At 39.1% G+C, this 18,016-nt stretch overlaps 1 protein-coding gene across 3 annotated transcripts in view; it reads left to right on the top strand.

Moving 5' to 3' along the window:
- Positions 1-18,016, top strand: part of PKL (chromatin remodeling factor CHD3 (PICKLE)) — a 234,948-nt gene that overhangs the window by 180,002 nt on the left and 36,930 nt on the right. For 2 of the 3 annotated variants that reach the window (XM_089460627.1, XM_089460625.1), the window contains 4 exons: positions 6,218-6,427; positions 16,443-16,611; positions 16,689-16,794; positions 17,147-17,221. In XM_089460627.1, coding sequence (XP_089316753.1) covers positions 6,218-6,427; positions 16,443-16,611; positions 16,689-16,794; positions 17,147-17,221 — 560 coding nt within the window. The remainder of the gene's footprint in view (positions 1-6,217; positions 6,428-16,442; positions 16,612-16,688; positions 16,795-17,146; positions 17,222-18,016) is intronic. The other variant, XM_089460626.1, reaches the window with a different exon arrangement.

Genomic DNA, 18,016 nt, shown 5'->3' with positions numbered 1-18,016 from the left:
TAGCAGCCACAATTTTTTGGACTCAGCCATGGTGAAGAGACTCAACATTTTCACATTTCCCATGCCAAACATGAAGGTTATGGTAGTTGATGGTAAGAAAATTGAAAAGGTAGGGAAATGCCATAAAGTCAAATTGTAGATTCAAGACTTTAATTTAGAATCTCCGTTCTACATTGTACCATTAGGAGGAGTGGATGTGGTCCTAAATATACAATGGCTACAAACCCTTGGTACTTATTCTGCCAACCATCAAAAGCAATTTATAAATTTTAAATGGGAAGGACATAAATACAAACTATATGGGTTCTAGCCACCTGAGAACGAAATTGTCTCATCATCCCAGATGATGAAAATGATTCAGAAGGGGGCACCAGCTTATGTAGTACAATGTCATCAATTAGAAATGTTAACTTCGAATTTGGTCAATGAAGAAGCGCCAGAAGTCCAAGAGCTAATTCAAAGGTATTCCAAGACCTTCCAATGAAGATGGCTCGTAAAAGAGAAATCCAACACACAATGGGAGTGAAAGCATGATCAAATCCCATCAACATCCAACTATATCGATATCCACATCATCAAAAAACTGAAATGGAGAGATTAGTCCAAGATCTTTTAAAGTGTGGTATCATCGCTAAAAGTAAAAGTCCGTATGCTGCTCCAGTTGTATTAGATCAAAAGAAAGATGGATAGTTCAGATTATGCATCGATTATTGAGGACTAAACAAAATAACAATTAAAAACAAGTTTCCAATTCCTCTTATTGATGAAATGTTGCATGAACTACATGGTGCTAAATACTTCTCAAAATTGGACTAACAGTCGAGGTAGCAGCAAATCAAAATAAGGTTGGAAGACGTAGCAAAAACTGCATTCCGAACACATGAAGGTCATTATGAGTTTAAAGTAATGCCTTTTGGTTTAACCAATGCACCGACAACATTCCAAGCTATTATGAACGAGCTATTCCGTCCATATCTAAGGAAGTTTGTGTTAGTATCCTTTGAAGACATTGTAATTTATAGTAAAACATGGAAGGAGCATCTACAACATTTGGAACAAGTTCTTACTGTATTAGAAAAACATCAGTGCTATGCCAAGAAGTCCAAATGCACTTTTGGGAAGGAAGAAGTAGAATATCTTGGACATATAATATCCAAATGATGAGTAAAAGTAGATCCTAATAATAAGCTATTCTAAAGGTCAAACGAAATCTTGGAACAGACTCAATTGAGGCACACACACTTGCTTTGTGATTATTTCCAAGGCAAATCAAATATATTGTAGGTTGAAAGAGGGACAAATTTAGGGTTCCTTTGACTGACCAAAATCGCTGAAGTGTTATTGCCATGATACATACTCTTGTAGTGATGTGGTTGGTGATTTAAGCCCACTAAGATGGAGCGAGTCTCTCTGTGATTGATTGTGTGGAGTGCTGTAGTAGATCAGACCACTTTCTATAACAAACAATAGTTTCTAGGCCAATACTACAGAGCTGAAGTGCGGATCATGTAGCGTAAGGGTAAACTTTGACTCTGTTATGAATAACAACATGTGGATGCAAAGCGAGGTATTTTTGGCTATGTTGCATTGAACCAGATACAGAGACATATACAGATACATGGTTTGAAACGGATACGACAAATTTTCAAAAATTCCAGAGACGATAGAACAAGGAAATGGTATATATATATATATATATATATATATATATATATCTAAGAATTTCATATTGCCATTCATCTTTTAGAATCTAGATTCTATATCTAAAATAAATGTACGTAATCATCATCATGAACATAAACAAATCATCATCATCAATTTAGCATAAACATTGTCATCATCATTAATAATGTAATCAGAAATGCTACAACCTCTTTGCTTTCGGGACCAACTCCTTCAAAGAACGTATCATGCATGACATATGGTATCTATCTTCCATGCATGGCAGTGAAAGGTCCATGGGACCATTGGGATAATCCGTCAAGACCTATTTGAACATTTCAATCTTCTCAACGTCATCTTGGTCTCTTAACTATATGCAGGCAAAATATTGGCTAGAGAAGGGTTGTTATATTGGAGGGATTTATGCGATCAAGAGCAAAATCAATGACTATTAACAAAACCTTAACCAAACTGAAAATTAATCGCTCAATTAAATTTCTTTACAAAGACATTATTCAAATCCTTCTATTTGCGTTTTTGAACATCTATCTTTTTTTTGAGTAGTGAGAATCCTTGATAAATATATGGAGTGTTCTTGTTTCTAAAGACTTAGGAAAGATGTTATGAGACAATGTTTATAGTGCGTTACTTGCAAATATGATTACTTCATTTTTATTATTTATTTATGGCTATAGAAATTTTCACGCCTTTTAACATTTTAAGTGTGGATTTTGATCACAATTTTTGTGGAAAACATATCCAATTCCAAATCCGAAGTTGCCGATTTGTTGAAATGACACAAAAACGTTTTTACGACGTTTCGGACCAGTGTCTGTTTCCATTCCGGAAGCAGGAATCTGCGCTTCCGGCAAATTCTTTAGGTGTTTCCGTTAACTTGGATTCCTAGTGACAACATGAACTTTGGTGACTAATTGAAGTCACAAGGAGATATGCGAGGGCCCCTATGTCAAGCTGTAGCTGCGAAAAGAAATAAGCAAGGGCTCTTGTGACCAATTGAAGCCGCAAAAGGGGATATGCGTGGGTCCCTCTTTCAGGCTGTAGCTGCGGAAAAACATAAGTGAAGGCTTCTATGATGAATTGAAGCTGCGAAATAGCCAAAACAATGGTCTTGTAACCGGTTGTACCCGCGGAAAAGGTAAAATGAGGGTTCCGATGACCGCGAGTGAGGAATGATGACTGAAGCAACAGAGGACAATGCTAGGATGTGGCATCAAGTTGGCACTAGTGTCAGACATGGAGCAGCTGGCTATGTAATAGAATACATTAATAGGGCAGTCAGCAGTTAGGGCATCACTAGAGTCACAAAATTGTTTAAGATAGGTTCAATCTGTTTTCATAAGCAATCTTGTACATGGCTGTTGGATCAGAATTGTGATTGGAGTCTTGATTGTAGTTACAATAATATAATTGCCAGTTCTTATATCACAAGTTTTCCCTAGGAGCAATTGTTAAATTAAAATTACTGTTGCGAAAATTGTGATTTAATTGCGTGTTTTTCCCCAAAACGATTAAATTGGCTATTTTTTCATTCTGAAAAATTAACGATTTAATTGCGATTTTTTTTCTCGAAAAAATTGCGATCAGACCCTAAAAAATCGTATTTTTTATTTTATTTTATTTATTATTATTATTATTATTATTTAATTTAATTTTGAGAATTTGTACCAATTTTATCCCCAATTTTATGATTTTTTGTTTTTGTTTTTGTTTTATATAATATATGTTTTTCTGGACCTTTGCTGATTTAATTCTGATCGCGATTATTGCAACATTAATTAAAATTGATTATATATTGTGAACCTGCTGCATGTTAATATAATTGTGATCTCTATACGTGTCTAGAATTTGTTCAATTTATCTGGTGATTGTGTAGCCCCAAGGGCAAAGTTATCTAGGCTCACTACATTTAAATATCAAAACAATTAACCAATAACATCACATCAAATGAACACAAGATATGTATGAACAATATATTTGTATTTTAAGGGAAGCTACAACATCCAGATTTACAAGCTACAACTGGAAGGGCTAGAATGCCAAGACTTATCTGCTACCACTGGAAGGAGGCGACAACCTCCTGAAGGAAGTTACAACTTTCTTCCCTAGCACCACCCTGCCAACCTATAGAATGAAAGGTAAAACAAATCTTCTTGGGCTCCCATAACAGAGACAATGAGCCAATTACATTCAATCACTACAAAAGTAAGCCAAACTTCACACCTCAGATCAATACCACAGAGCCCCTTACACTGTCCTTCACAGCTTGCCTCAAGACTTCCAATATAAAAGTATTCTTAAGAATATGTAGACACATATCAAGGGTCTGCTACAAAATTCTGCTGCAAGAATATTCGAGATCTGCTACAAAAGTCTGCTCCAAGAATATTTGAGGTCTGCTACAAAAGTCTGCTCCAAAATATTCGAGGTCTGATCCAAATTATTAAGGTCTGCTACATGTGTCGAAACCTGCTCCAATAATATTTGAGGTCTGCTACAAAAGTTATGATCTGCCCCAGAGAAGTTCTGCTTCATGCCTGTTTTAAGGTTTTTGCAAGTGTCAAAACATGCACCATTCACTGTTCCAAGCTTGATATCAATGTCCACTCCAAACTTCTATCTAGGGCTGCTCCATAATATGTAGACAGGCATAAACGGTCTGCTATCAAACAAATATCGAGTCTGCTCCAGAAAAATTAAAGGTCTACTACAGGATACTATGCCAAAGTCTGCTCTCAAGGTTCAATCTTAAGCCTCAGCTTCAAACATCAGACCTGTTTCAATTTTCTCAGAACAATTCTACAGATATGCTGTAACCAGGGTCAAAATCACCTCAAGAAGATGACGTAAGACAGTGGCTAATTCTGCCTCAGATACAAGACTAAAACATCTTCAGAAATATTTGGACCTGTCACAGAATAGGCCAAAATTCAGGCCTGCAACAGCCCACAGAAGAGGCTGAAATTCACTGTCACAGTGGGCCGAAAATTCGAAATTCACTGTACAGAGTACCTTAGATGGATTTGGTCAGGGTTCAAGAAGAGGTCCTTTTTCTCTGCAAACTAGTCTTCAAATTCTGCCCAGCAATAATACTTCAAACAAAGGATAATAGGTAAAACAGTCTAAAAAACTCTTACCAAATGCAGACTTGATCTGGTTGGAACAGCTTCAATTATAATCAACACTCCAAACCTGCTCCAGATGACCTCGACTTTGCTCAGATGTGTTTTAGGGCTCAGCATATGTCTCTGTTACAGAACTCAGATGATCAAAACAATGCTCCATGAATTTTCCTCAGAAACAACTGGCTTTCTTCAGATATTCAATGAGGCTCCAGCCTTAGATTGTTCCTTTTATTTTCCTCGGACTGTTCCATGTTTTTCCTAAAATCAACTGATTTTGTTACCTCCATTTGTCCATGGGTAGGGTAATATATATGTGTTTTGTGGTGGAGTTCTTAACTGGAGCCGACCTGAGCAGGCATAATAATTTTCATTTGAAAAGACACCTTTATTTTTAGCCGACTTGAAGGAAGAGTTTTGACTTGTTTAGATGGGGCTTAAAATACTTCAAAAGATCAATTTTTGCCTTTGAGATTAACTACCATCTTGTCCTTCCAACTTTAACTTGGCTTTTTCTTCCTCCTCTTCTTTGACCTCTTCTGTTCTACGTCTCCTGTCAAAATTTCATTTTTTAAATATATGCACATTAGAGGGTCTCTCATAAAAGATTACATTTTTACTTTTAACAACTTTTTTATTTGCTGGATCATATATTTTGTATGCATTTGATTTAATGCTATACCCAACAAATATGCATTTTGTACTTTTAGCTTCTAATTTATGTCTATTAGTATATGGAACAAGTACATTCTAAACAACCAGAAACTTCAAAATATGTATTATATTAATGTGCTGCTCTATGTGTGTGTGTGTGTGTGTATATATATATATATATATATAGAGAGAGAGAGAGAGAGAGAGAGAGATCAATTATTCTTGTTGGGAATCGCTCACCTAATTTCATAGATGCATTTAACATCAATGTCATTGATCATATACTTAAATTATTATTTTATTACAGAGCATTAATACTCATTAAATAAACGTTGCAATATTTGACATGATATCTCCCCACTTCTCTGTCTCTGTCTCTCTTTAATCTCTTTTGCCTTGGCCTAGTATGCCTGAACTACTACAACAAAAGTTTGCATTTAGCCTTTTATGTCATCCGGGACTTTGTGTGACTACAACTGTCACATCATTTGGGTCATGAACCACGCATCTTGACATTTTATGTTTTTTGGTAACATAATGCACCAACTATTTTACTGCATGGTGTTCAAGTTGGATAGCTACATCTGAGGGCAGTATTGATATATGCAGTAGTTTGATTAAAGTTATAATGTTTTTCCTTGTTTTCTTTGACTATGCAAATATGCACTGCCAGATTGATACAATCAAGGAATTGAAGATACTTTGATTAGGGTTTGTTAAACAATTCTAATCTGCATACATTTGTGTAACAAATTTTGCAGGTGGCAAATTTTGAGTATGTAGATGAAGAAGAGGCTGAAGCTGCTAGAGCTGAAGAGGCAAGAAAGCAAGCAGAGGCAGATCGCAAATTTGCAGAAGCCACTGCTGCAGAAAGAGCCCACTATTGGGATAACCTGTTGAAGGACAAGTATGAGGATCAACGGATTGAGGAAAGGACAGAACTTGGGAAAGGAAAGCGCAGTCGAAAACAAGTACTTGGTTTATCTTCCTGATATTTTCTAGCTTGCATCAGCTTAATGTAGAATATTCTGTTTGCAATATTGGTATCAGATAAGTGGCTTTATTGTCTTCGAGTGTCTTAGGTGTAGTTCATCAATATTGGCGTTCTTTGAAGTTATTGCTTGCTATCATTTATTTGGTGGGATTAGCCAAAATCTGGGTTACAGATTGTGAAGGATCAGGTGTATAGTGTAATATAAATGTATTTTATAGGGGTAATACATGAGTAAACAGATAAAGTGTTGGAATTAGTACCAATGAGAGGTGTTACTAGGCATTTATCCCTTTTAGCCTAGTAGACACATTACTGACTTTTGTTTTGGTGACATTCATGAGTTATATTAATGTCATGGGTGGAAACGATATTAAACGATGTCATGCCTTTTCTAATATTAAAGTCACTTGTACTTTAAAGTGAGTTTGTGTAAAGTACTAAGTGTACTTTTCTAATATTAAAGCGAGTTGAAAAATCACTTTATGAGAAAAATAGAACATGATACACAACTTGAAAAAGGTACTACGAGACTTTTAAGTAATGGGGCCAATGTGTTAGAGGGGTCAATTAGGAGAGTTAATCTCAACCACACATCTTGAGATTTGGAGATCGAATTTCATCCATTGGATCCTAGGTTTAGGGATTCAATCTTTTCTAAGAAACAAAAGGAGAAAAGGGAGGATTATTCTTCACTTCACACTTGAGAGAGTAGGAGGAGAAGGGGAGAGGAGAAACTTCGAGCTGAGAATGAGAGTTTTGCTAAGGAGAATTTGTAGCGGAGATTGAAGGCTCCAATTCCTAGGAGGAGCAACATCTTCATCACGATTTTCATTGAGAATGAGGCTCGAAAATTGAGGAGGAAGGTTGCATGGTTTGGGCAAAAATCGAGGCGCTGGGCACATTTCTTGAGGGTTTGGGCACAAAAATAGAGGAGGGAGTTCAGATCTGGCCTGAAATTCGAGGCATGAAGTTTAAAAAAATTTCAACCCACTCTAGTTATCAGTTTTCGTTATCACTCTATGCATTTAGTTTTAAATCCAAGCATGATAAAAATTCTAAAATCTGGAAATGCGTTATTTTTCTGAAAACACATATTTAGAGATTTCACAACTACTAAAATTGTAGAAATAAAACACAACAAAATTATGACAGCCACACACATAAAATAACACAATGATTTTTGGTCAATGTGACTTTGGAAAACCCCCTACAACTCTTGGGGAAAACCAGTTTGAGAGCTCTTATTTTTGAAAATGCTTTTACAGATAAACTGAAATACACAGTAAAAATTCTAGCAACCACAAATTACAACTTATTTTGATTTCCGTGCTTTCACTTTGCCTCGAAAATCATGCCAATCAATGAACAGGCAAAACATAAATTTTATAGCAATAAAACAACATTAAATGCTATATGGCCAGCCTCGAAATATGTGCCTAGAACTTGCTTTATGAATTGTACGGACCCTATGGATTTCAGCAATACGGCTGCCTCGAAATTCGTGCCCAAATTTGCCTCGAAATTCATGCCCTTGCTGCTGTCCCTCTTCCTCGATTTCTGTGCCTTTCTCCTTCATGATGTCGTTGGGGTGAAGATATACTGGGATATCCAAGAGAGAAAATATGTGATGCAGTTGGAGATATTCCTCTTAATTGTCTTGTGGTAGGAATCAGGGGCCTGTGAAAATCAAAAGGTCACTGTCTTCCCACACTATTATGATACTTGTAACTTAAACAAATAGTGTGACTAATCACATAGTAAAGAATGCAACTTGCCCAGTTACAGTGGTCAAGGCCTCTAAACTTGAGAATTAGAATTTAGAATGGATTTTTGCTTGTTGTCTGTTACATAACAACAGAAATAAGTCAATAGCTTTGTATTAGCTTGGGATGCGTGCCAATAAATGTTGCTGCCCAAATTTGTTGAAATGTCTTCTTGTTGTTCTCCTTCACTTCCTCACTGCTTAGAAATTTTCCCCTTGCTCTCTCTTCTCTTTCTCTCGAATGCTCACGAAAGAATGAATTAATCTTTTCCGCTTCTCTTCTTCTTTCATTCTCTAAATGACATTTTGGGTAACACGAAGATCTAATGGATGTGATTCATTTAGATCTAGGGATGAGAATAGATGTTCATTTAATTCTCACTTTCTATTTTTTAACTCACCCACTTAAATAAAGACCCACTTTGTAAGAAGAAACAAGGAGTCGCAACTTCAATAGATGTGGATGATTTAGAGTTGTGCTTTGGTGGTGAGTTTAGCCATTCATGTCACATCTTCTCGTGCATGGTTCATAGATAGTGGAGCATCTTGCCATATGACTAGAGTTAGAGAGCACTTCACGAGCCTTTTGGAGGATGCCATTGACTTGGAGGTTGTGCTTGGTGACAAATCCAAATTCAAGGCAGTAGGTATGGGAACAATTTCATTTTAGAGGGAGTCATCACCTCCTTTGAAGGTGACAAATGTTCTTTATGTTGTAGGGTTGAAGAAGAGTTTGATATTTAGTTTCCAGCTTGGAGGATAGGGGGTATGAGGTACTGTTCCGGAAGGGACAAGTGTTGATATATCCTAGAGGATCCAGTATCGAGTTTGCTTGTGTGATTGGAGCCTGCAGTGGGAGGTGCTTTAGCCTCTTCAAGCTATGGTAGCGCAGACCAGTAGTAGTGATTATGTGAGCTGTGGCACAAGAGGATGGCCCACTTGCACCATGAAGCTTTTAGGATGTTGAGGGAGATAGTTGTAGGGTTGCTCGATTTCAGCGTTGAGCATCATGATGTGTGCAGGGGGTGTGCTTTGGGAAAGTACACCAAGACACCATTCCAGAGTAGTGACAACAAAGCTGTAGGTATCCTTGATTTGATTCATTCTGATGTATGTGGTCCCATGTCCCATGTCTCATTGAGTGGATATGAGTATTATGTGACATTCATTGTTGACTACTCCAGGAGGACCTAGATTTACTTTCGGAAGACCAAGGATGAGGTCTTTTGGCATTTCCAAGAGTTTAAGGCTATTGTGGAGAACTAGACAGGGAGGAAGACCAGGGTGTTGAGATCAGACAATGGGGGTGAGTACACTTCAATGGAGATGAGAGATTTTTGTGGGAGTTTTGACATCGAGAGGGAGCTCATTGTGCCATATAACCCTCAACATAATGGGGTGGAAGAGAGGAAGAACAAGACCATATTGGGTGCAGCTAGAGTGATGTTGCATGATTAGAGTTCACCTTTATTCTTGTGGGCCGAGGTGTGTAACAATGTTGTTTATTTGCTGCACAGTAGCCCACACAGAGTCTTAGGGAGCAAGACTCTTGAAGAGATATATACCAGAAAGAAGACAGAAGTTGGGCACATCAGGATATTTGGGTGCCTTACATATTGACACGTCCATGAGGAGAAGAACATGAAGTTGGAACCCACAACAGAGAGGGGCATCCTCATGGGTTATAGTGAGACCAACAGAGGCTACCACATATATCTTATTGCACAAAGGAATATAGTCCTGAGGAGGGATGTGACATTTGAGGAGGAGAGGGATTTGAGGAGGTCTTGAGAGGTTGAGTAGGTAGAGAAGCAGTCTCCTCAGCAGGGGGCCACACCACAAGTGTTAGTTGCATCAGGTGGTACATCCAGATTAGGAGGTTCAACTTCTTCAGGGGTGCAAGTTCACATGGTATAGTTTCGCTTGGTAACAGATCACCTGGTGCAGGATCATTAAGAGCAATATCTCAGAGTTCAGCATCTCCTTTGGTTATTTCAGAGCCTTCCTCTCCAGAAGGAGAGGCACCAATTGAGGATTTTTCCTTACCACCACAGGAGGTTGCGGGGATGAGGAAGCCAAGATGGCTTCAGGAGATCCTGAAGGAGGCTTAGGAGGCAGTGGGGAGACCCAAGTGTTCAATGAGGAAGAGTAGACTACCAGAGAGGTTGGGTGGCTTTGTGGAAGATGTTGTGGAGACAGAGCCAACTAGTTTTGGGGAGGTCGCTAGACAATAGTTCTGGAGGGATGCCATGGTGGAGGAGTATGCCTCTATCATGAAGAAATGATGTCTAGGAGGTAGTGCCACGTCCTGATGGGAAGTAGGTTGTGACTTCCAGGTGGGTCTACAAGGTCAAACATGTTGCAGACGATAGTGCTGAGAAGTTCAAAGCTCGATTTGTGGCGGGGGGGTTGTCACAGGTAGAGGGAGTTGACTATGAGGAGACTTTTGCATCGGTTGCTCGTTATACTTCTATTAGAGTAATGATATCTATAATAACTGAGATGGGATGTAGGATTCACCAGATGGATGTGAAGAGGGTCTTTCTCAATGGTGTTATATAGTAGGAGGTGCACATTGAGCAACCTGAGGGCTTTGCATTTCATGGGAGAGAGTCTCATGTTTGTAGGCTGAAGAAAGCTTTGTATGGACTGAAGCAAGCACCGAGGGCATCGTATGAGAGGATATCCGCCTACTTGCAGCAGATGGGATTCCAGAAGAGTGATGCTGATTCGAACTTATACTTTATCTTGGTAGGTGACGGTCCACACATTCTGGTACTATATGTGGATGACTTGTCACAAGGGAGGACAGTCTCATCCAACAAAAAAGAGATCTTGCTTCAAAGTTTGACATGACTAATATGGCGCTGATGCATAACTTTTTGGGGTTGGAGGTCAGGCAAGAGGATGGGCACATCTCTGTGGGCTAAGGTAGGTATGCAGGAGATCTTGAGGAGATTTTGCATGGATGCTTGCAGGCCTTTGGCTACTCCTATGATCACCAACTGGAAGAAGCTTCATGATGCCGATTCCGAGTTGATGGTCCCCCTTTTGTATCGTTAGTTGATCAAGTCAATGATTTATCTGGTCAACACTAGATCAGATATTTGTTTTTCAGTTCACTCATTGAGTTTATTTATGATGGAGCCCAAGAGTGTACACTAGGTGGCTGCAAAACATGTGTTGAGGTACTTACAGGGCACAATGTATTATGGATTGGACTATGTCAGATGTGATGGGTTTAGATTGGTTGGTTATGCAGGCTCAGATTGGGCTAGCAGTGTCAGTGACCGAAAGAGCACTTTCGTATGCTATTTCTCATTGGGCTTGACAATTATGTCATGGTTTTGCAGGAAACATAAGTCAATGGCATTGAGTAGTGCAGAGGTAGAGTACATGGTAGCTAGTCAGGTAGGTTGTGAGGCATTATGGCTTTGCAAGATGCTTCATGGTCTATTTGGTCAAATGTTGACACTAACTACGATTTACTATGACAACCAGAGTTGTATTGAACTCTCTGAGAACCCAATATTTCATGATCGGTCAATGCATTTAGAGATCATATACCACTTCATTAGACACTGGGTTCAGTGAGGGGTAGTGAAGCTTGAGTATATATATCCTTTGATGAGTATGTAGTAGACATTCTCACGAAGTCTTTGTAAAGAGACCAGGATGTTTTCTTCAGAGACATGATGAGAGTGGTGAGAAACACCTTCCTCGGTAAGAGGGGGTGTTGGAAATACTAGCAAGGAGAGTTGTTACTAGGCATTTATCCCTTTTAGCCTAGTAGACACATTAATGACTTTTGTGTTGGTGACATTTATGAGTTATATTAATGTCATGGGTGGAGAAGGTACTTAAAAGTGTTGTACAATGTACTTTTCTAATATTAAAGTCACTTATATTTTATAAAATGACTTTTTGTGTAAAGTACGAAGTGTACTTTTCTAATATTAAAGTGAGTTGAAAATTCACTTTATGAGAAAAATATGAGAAATGTACACAACTTGAAAAAGGTACTAGGAGGCTTTTAAGAAATGGGGCCAATGTGTGAGGGGTCAATTGGGAGAGTTAATCTTAACCACACATCTTGAGATTGGGAGATTGAATCTTATCCATTGGATCCTAGGTTTAGGGATTCAATCTTTTCTAAGAGATGAAAGAAGGAAAGGGAGGCTCATTCTTCACTTCACGCTTGAGAGAGGATGAGGAGAGGAGGAAAGGAGAAACTTCAAGGAGAGAAGGAGAATTTGCTGAAGAGAATTTGCAGCTGAGATTGGAGGCTCGAATTCCTAGGAGGAGCGGCATCTTCAGCACGATTTTCATGGAGAGTGTGGCTCGAAAATCGAGGAGGAAGACTGCATGAATTTTGAGGTACAACAGCACAAAAATCGAGGAGTTGGGCACATTTTTCGAGGAGGGTCTGAACATGAAAATCTAGGAAGGAGTTCAGATATGGCCTGAAATTTGAGGCACAAATTTCAAGACAGTCACTGTCAGTGCATTCTTTGAGGCTGCAGACTGCACTAAAATCGAGGCAATTTGCCTCATCTTCAGCACAGATTTTGAGGCTGATTTCTGGGCACAGAAATCGAGGAACTAAGCTCTGGGAAAGTGCAGAAAATTTATGGTCATGAAAAATTAGTAAATCTGAAATTTATCAGTGGGCACAAATTTCCAGAAATTGCATTTAATGCTTCAGCTGAAGGGAGATAAGTACTGTGTTTAATTTTATGTACTTAGACTAATTTCTCGAGCAATAAAATCTTCCTTTGAAGACCAGTTTTCCCCAAGAGGTTGTGGGATTTTTCCGGGGTCACCCGGACCAAAAATAAGTGCCTAAATTTTGCATTAATTTCAGCTGATAGGAAAAGTGAAATAAACTAGAAGCACTTTTTGAATGTTTGCTATTAATGCATTCTGAAATTTATATCGGCATGACAAAACATGTGGGTTGGGCCAAATATACACATGCAAACTTGTAAATGTTGAATTTCCACGTTCTTGGGTCTATGATAGAATCTTAAAATCTTTGATACTACCAAACAAAGAATCTCAACGATACTACTTTGCACAGCGGAATATAAACAACAACAAATAAGACATGCATAGAATATAGACAACTTTTTACAGTTTTCAACCCAACTTCGTTATATTAAACAACATATAATACAACAGTCTAGGGCTCCCGTACTAGGGATAATGGCCTTCATACATCCACTGATACAAGATGCAAAATTTGGCTTGGTGTCAGTGCATCGAAAACCAATCTGCCGTCAACAAGATACTTTGACCATCTGGCTGATGTAGTCAACTTCTCAACTCCTCTTGGTTGTACGTTGTACTTGCTTGGTCCTTTGGCTCACGATCTGCAACTCCTGCCTCTATAAATGCTCCAAGTCCATTTGGCCAATGAATCTCGACTATCCAATCTTCTCTCTAGTTGTGCCTTAGTCCATCAAGGGTACAACACATCGAGACTCCTGTTGAGTTGTTCACAACTCCACTTGTGAACAACTCTCAACTGCCCACTGCTGCTCCTGAGCCCAATATGGTCTTCCTGTATTGTTGTGATGAAGACCAAAATAGGGCATGGAGGGATGCCAACTATCACTGCAAGATGTCCATCTCCTGCAATGAACATGGGCTAGGAGGATTGCCCATCATCTGCTGTAGAAGTCTTTCTCCACACACAAGTCTAGGGCTTCTCAAACAACTCTTGGTTGATCAGACCCTTGAGGTCAACAACTACCACTTTAGCAACCAGCTAGGTCCATGAAGACGGTGCGCACTGGGCCCTAACTTGGACACTATCACGCTGTCCTCCAACACACGGTACACCATAAGTGCCCAATCCACATTCACACTTGGTCCACTCTCACTCTGCCTCCAACAGTCCACTAGTGACCAATCCTTGATGTAGCATCTGCTCCTACTTAGGGCATCCAACACCTAGGAAACCCCTCCAGATGGCTGCTAACAGACTTCTCCAATAGTCCTCTCCTAGGTGTCCATCTCCTGCAATGAACATGGGCTAGGAGGATTGCCCATCATCTGCTGTAGAAGTCTTTCTCCACACACAAGTCTAGGGCTTCTCAAACAACTCTTGGTTGATCAGACCCTTGAGGTCAACAACTATCACTTTAGCAACCAGCTAGGTCCATGAAGATGGTGCGCACTGGGCCCTAACTTGGACACTATCACGCTGTCCTCCAACACAAGGTACACCATAAGTGCCCAATCCACATTCACACTTGGTCCACTCTCACTCTGCCTCCAACAGTCCACTAGTGACCAATCCTTGATGTAGCATCTGCTCCTACTTAGGGCATCCAACACCTAGGAAACCCCTCCAGATGGCTGCTAACAGACTTCTCCAATAGTCCTCTCCTAGGACACTTATCACTCCACTGCGAGATCTGCTCCTAGTTGGGATTTCTTAACACCCAAGACAACCCCAACAAATGGCTGCCACAGGCTGCTGTATAACCCATCCAAAACTGATCCGAAATATGGATCCAACACCTACAAAAATGTATCACAATACATACCTTAGCTTCACTGTTTGAGATGTGCTCCACTGCTGCAATCTAGGCCTATTTAAGGCACAAAACACAGTCCCTTAACAGGCTTAAACTCTGCCCAGAATTGCTCTTAATTGGTGTGGCTGCCCTTCCTTGAGGGGCCGAGGAGGACTGCTCCAAATCTGGGCTGTCTGAGCCCTCAACCATGCCTCGGCTGACCTTCAATCTCCTGCAGCATGCTACAGCAAGGCTCCACAATTCTACGGCAGCTTTGTTTAGGGTCTGCCCACCCTCAAACGGCCCTCAAACAGTCCCAACATCTACCCCTGTGCCTCGGCCTCCTTGAACAGCAACTTGGTCACCTAAAAGAGGCCTCAAAACAGTCTTCTTTTGCAACGCATGTCACCCTTCTTTGCTGTGGCCTAGACAGAAGTATCCTTGTCCTTCAATGAGCTTCCTTTTATGATGTGTTGCACTTTTTGGATGTGTTGAATGAAACACAATCACCTCTTATTTATACACAATAGACAGTTTTCTTTCAACGTCCGACATAGGGCTTGTACAGCTGTCATGTGGCTTATTATCTTCAAGCCAACTTAACCATACATGTGCAAAAACCATTTTCTAGACTTCAAAAATTCATATCTCCAATTCTACAACTCGGAATCAAGTGATCTTCGTAGCGTCGGATTCGTCTCGACGAGAGCTATCATCCTCATGCATCAAAGGTCAAAATGTGTCCATGGTTTTTGCCCAAATCACAATGGGTGCAAAATCCCAAGCTTGGCTTTCAAGCCCACAAGGTCGCTTGTGGAGCTCCTTCCTCCAAACGCTCGATCGGTACTCCAAGCTACAAAAAATCAACAGTAAACTGGGGTAAGGGTGCAGATCATTAATTTTCTACATAAAGGCCATAATTAGGAATTTGGCAATAAAACAATAAAGCATAGCCTTACTTTATAATTCTATTTCAGTTCCTTGTGGTCTTAAAAAATCAATTTTATGCCCGTAAACTAATTTTGGGGGAAGTACACCCATTAACTATAACTAGTACGTGTTATTCTGCATTTGATATCTGTGTTTACCTTTTATTTTGTACCCTTCCTGATGAGACTGAATTATATGACCTTAATTTAAAGGCATGACAAGGACTGGTTGAAGTTGTGTTGAGTGCTGGAAACTCCAGACATAAAAACATAAAGAATGGCAGACTGTTGCCTTGCTTTTAGTCCTCTGTTAAATGACTGTTAGAAGCTTTGATATTATTTCGATGTTATAATCTCAAATTTCCGTTAATATTCTATAGTGAATGTTCTTTTTTAGGTCTTTGAAAACTTTTGGCAACATGAGATCCCAACTGATTTAAGGGAACTACTTTGGCTATAATATTACTAAGTGGTCAAATTCTGTAATGAGTAAAGTGGAAAATAATCATTCAAAGATGGTTTTAAATTTTTACCATCTTTGGAATTTAGGATTCCTTGCTGCACTATAAATGTGGTTTCTACCTTCCTAAACTATAATGTTCCTTTTAATCTATATAGATATTTAAGCATTTACTGGTGTACGCATACTTTTTGGAGCGAATTATCTGAACTGAATCTGAAGGCAATGAGAAGGTTGCACTGAAATAGTTACTTGAAACTGAAAATCTATTGGTTTCTCATATAGCTAAATGAAGTGATTCTGTTTGTGCTTTCCAGATTGTATCTATTGAAGAGGATGATTTGGCTGGATTGGCAGACGTCAGTTCAGATGATGAAGAGGAGGATCGAGAAGGTGATTGGATGGAAACAGAGGCTTCTGGTTCAGGCAGAGGATTGACAGATTCATCTGGACGAAAGTCACATGCTGCAAGAAAGCGGTCACGAGGTTGTAAGCCCTACAGATCTTGTAAACTTGTGGTTTATTCAGAGGTAAAATATTCTCTGATTTGTTGATGTTTCCAGTGGATACAGTAGAACCGCCACCTCTAATGGAAGGTGAGGGAAAGGCATTCAAAGTACTAGGATTCACCCAAAGTCAACGTGCAACTTTTGTACAAATATTGATGAGGTTTGTCTGAAGTCCTAACCTTACTGTGTCATATGTGACTTTGCCAATTGTAGTTATAAATTTATAATATTACACTTGAACATGGATTAGTATCAACTCTTCAATTGATATCAGATTTGTTTAGCTCGTGTTTTCATTGATGGGTGTTTTTCTGAAATATGAGTGTTGTGTTATTTGCGACTCTGTCAATTATATTTATGATATCAAACTTGACATAGTTTAGTATGTGCACTGCAACTGATAATTAGAGTCATTTAGCTTGTATTCCATCTTTGCTTTCTTGATGTAGAGTTCTGCAATGGCTTTGTCACTCTTTCATATCTGATATACATGATTTCTTCTTGTTGTATAGGTTCGGTTTGGGAGATTTTGATTGGTGTGAATTTATTCCTCGAATGAAGCAGAAAACTCCCGAGGAGATTACTGAGTATGTGCCTTGATCCATTTTTGATAAATTAAAAAATAGTTATTCTTTTGTGCTGGTAGCTGGATCTATTAATTTCAATGTTGCAATAATCGTGATTGGGATTAAATCAGCGAGGGTCTGAAATTGGAAAAAATCCTAAAAATCATGAAGAAATTGGTAAAATCGGCAAAATTAAAAAAAAATACAAAAAAATTCAGGTTTTTTGTTTTTGTTTTCTGTTTTATTATATACATTTTTTAATATCTAAAGCATCCACAACATAAAATAAATGCATTGGCACATAAATATGAAAAGAGAACTAAGATATAAGATGTGCAATATGTCTAGTGCTACATCACAAATAACAATGAATCATGGCCTGAATACTGAGTCCCGACTTAGCCTCAAAATATCAACAAAAGTATAATATTTTATCTCATGTCATGAGTCATATACAATGAAATGAACCAAGTAACTATTGATTTCCTCTACCCCTCAAATGTGAAAATATAACAACTTTCCCTTTAGATGAAGAAGGCCATGGGGCTGGCAGTGGACTCTGTTGTGCTCTAGATGTTGAAGAAATAGGAGCTATAGGAGGTAGACATTCACCACGACCTCTACTGTTGAACATGGTAGGTGGTCTCACCTCGTCCTCTTGTTGCTCCTCCTCTGCAACTGCTACCCACTCCACAACCTCCTCTAACCAATCAGGGGCCGATTCCATCATAGGTTGTCAGCCTAAAGCCTCCTTCAATGAGGTGAGAATTGGTGTAAATCCCATTCAATGAGGTGGCCTCCACATCTGGTGTGCTC

The sequence above is a fragment of the Pinus tabuliformis genome, chromosome 7 (genome assembly GCF_031772625.1).
Source record: "Pinus tabuliformis cultivar Carrire ecotype Pingquan chromosome 7, CPIR1, whole genome shotgun sequence".
NCBI classification, from domain to species: Eukaryota; Viridiplantae; Streptophyta; class Pinopsida; order Pinales; family Pinaceae; genus Pinus; species Pinus tabuliformis.
This window is presented reverse-complemented; position numbering and strand designations above follow the sequence as displayed.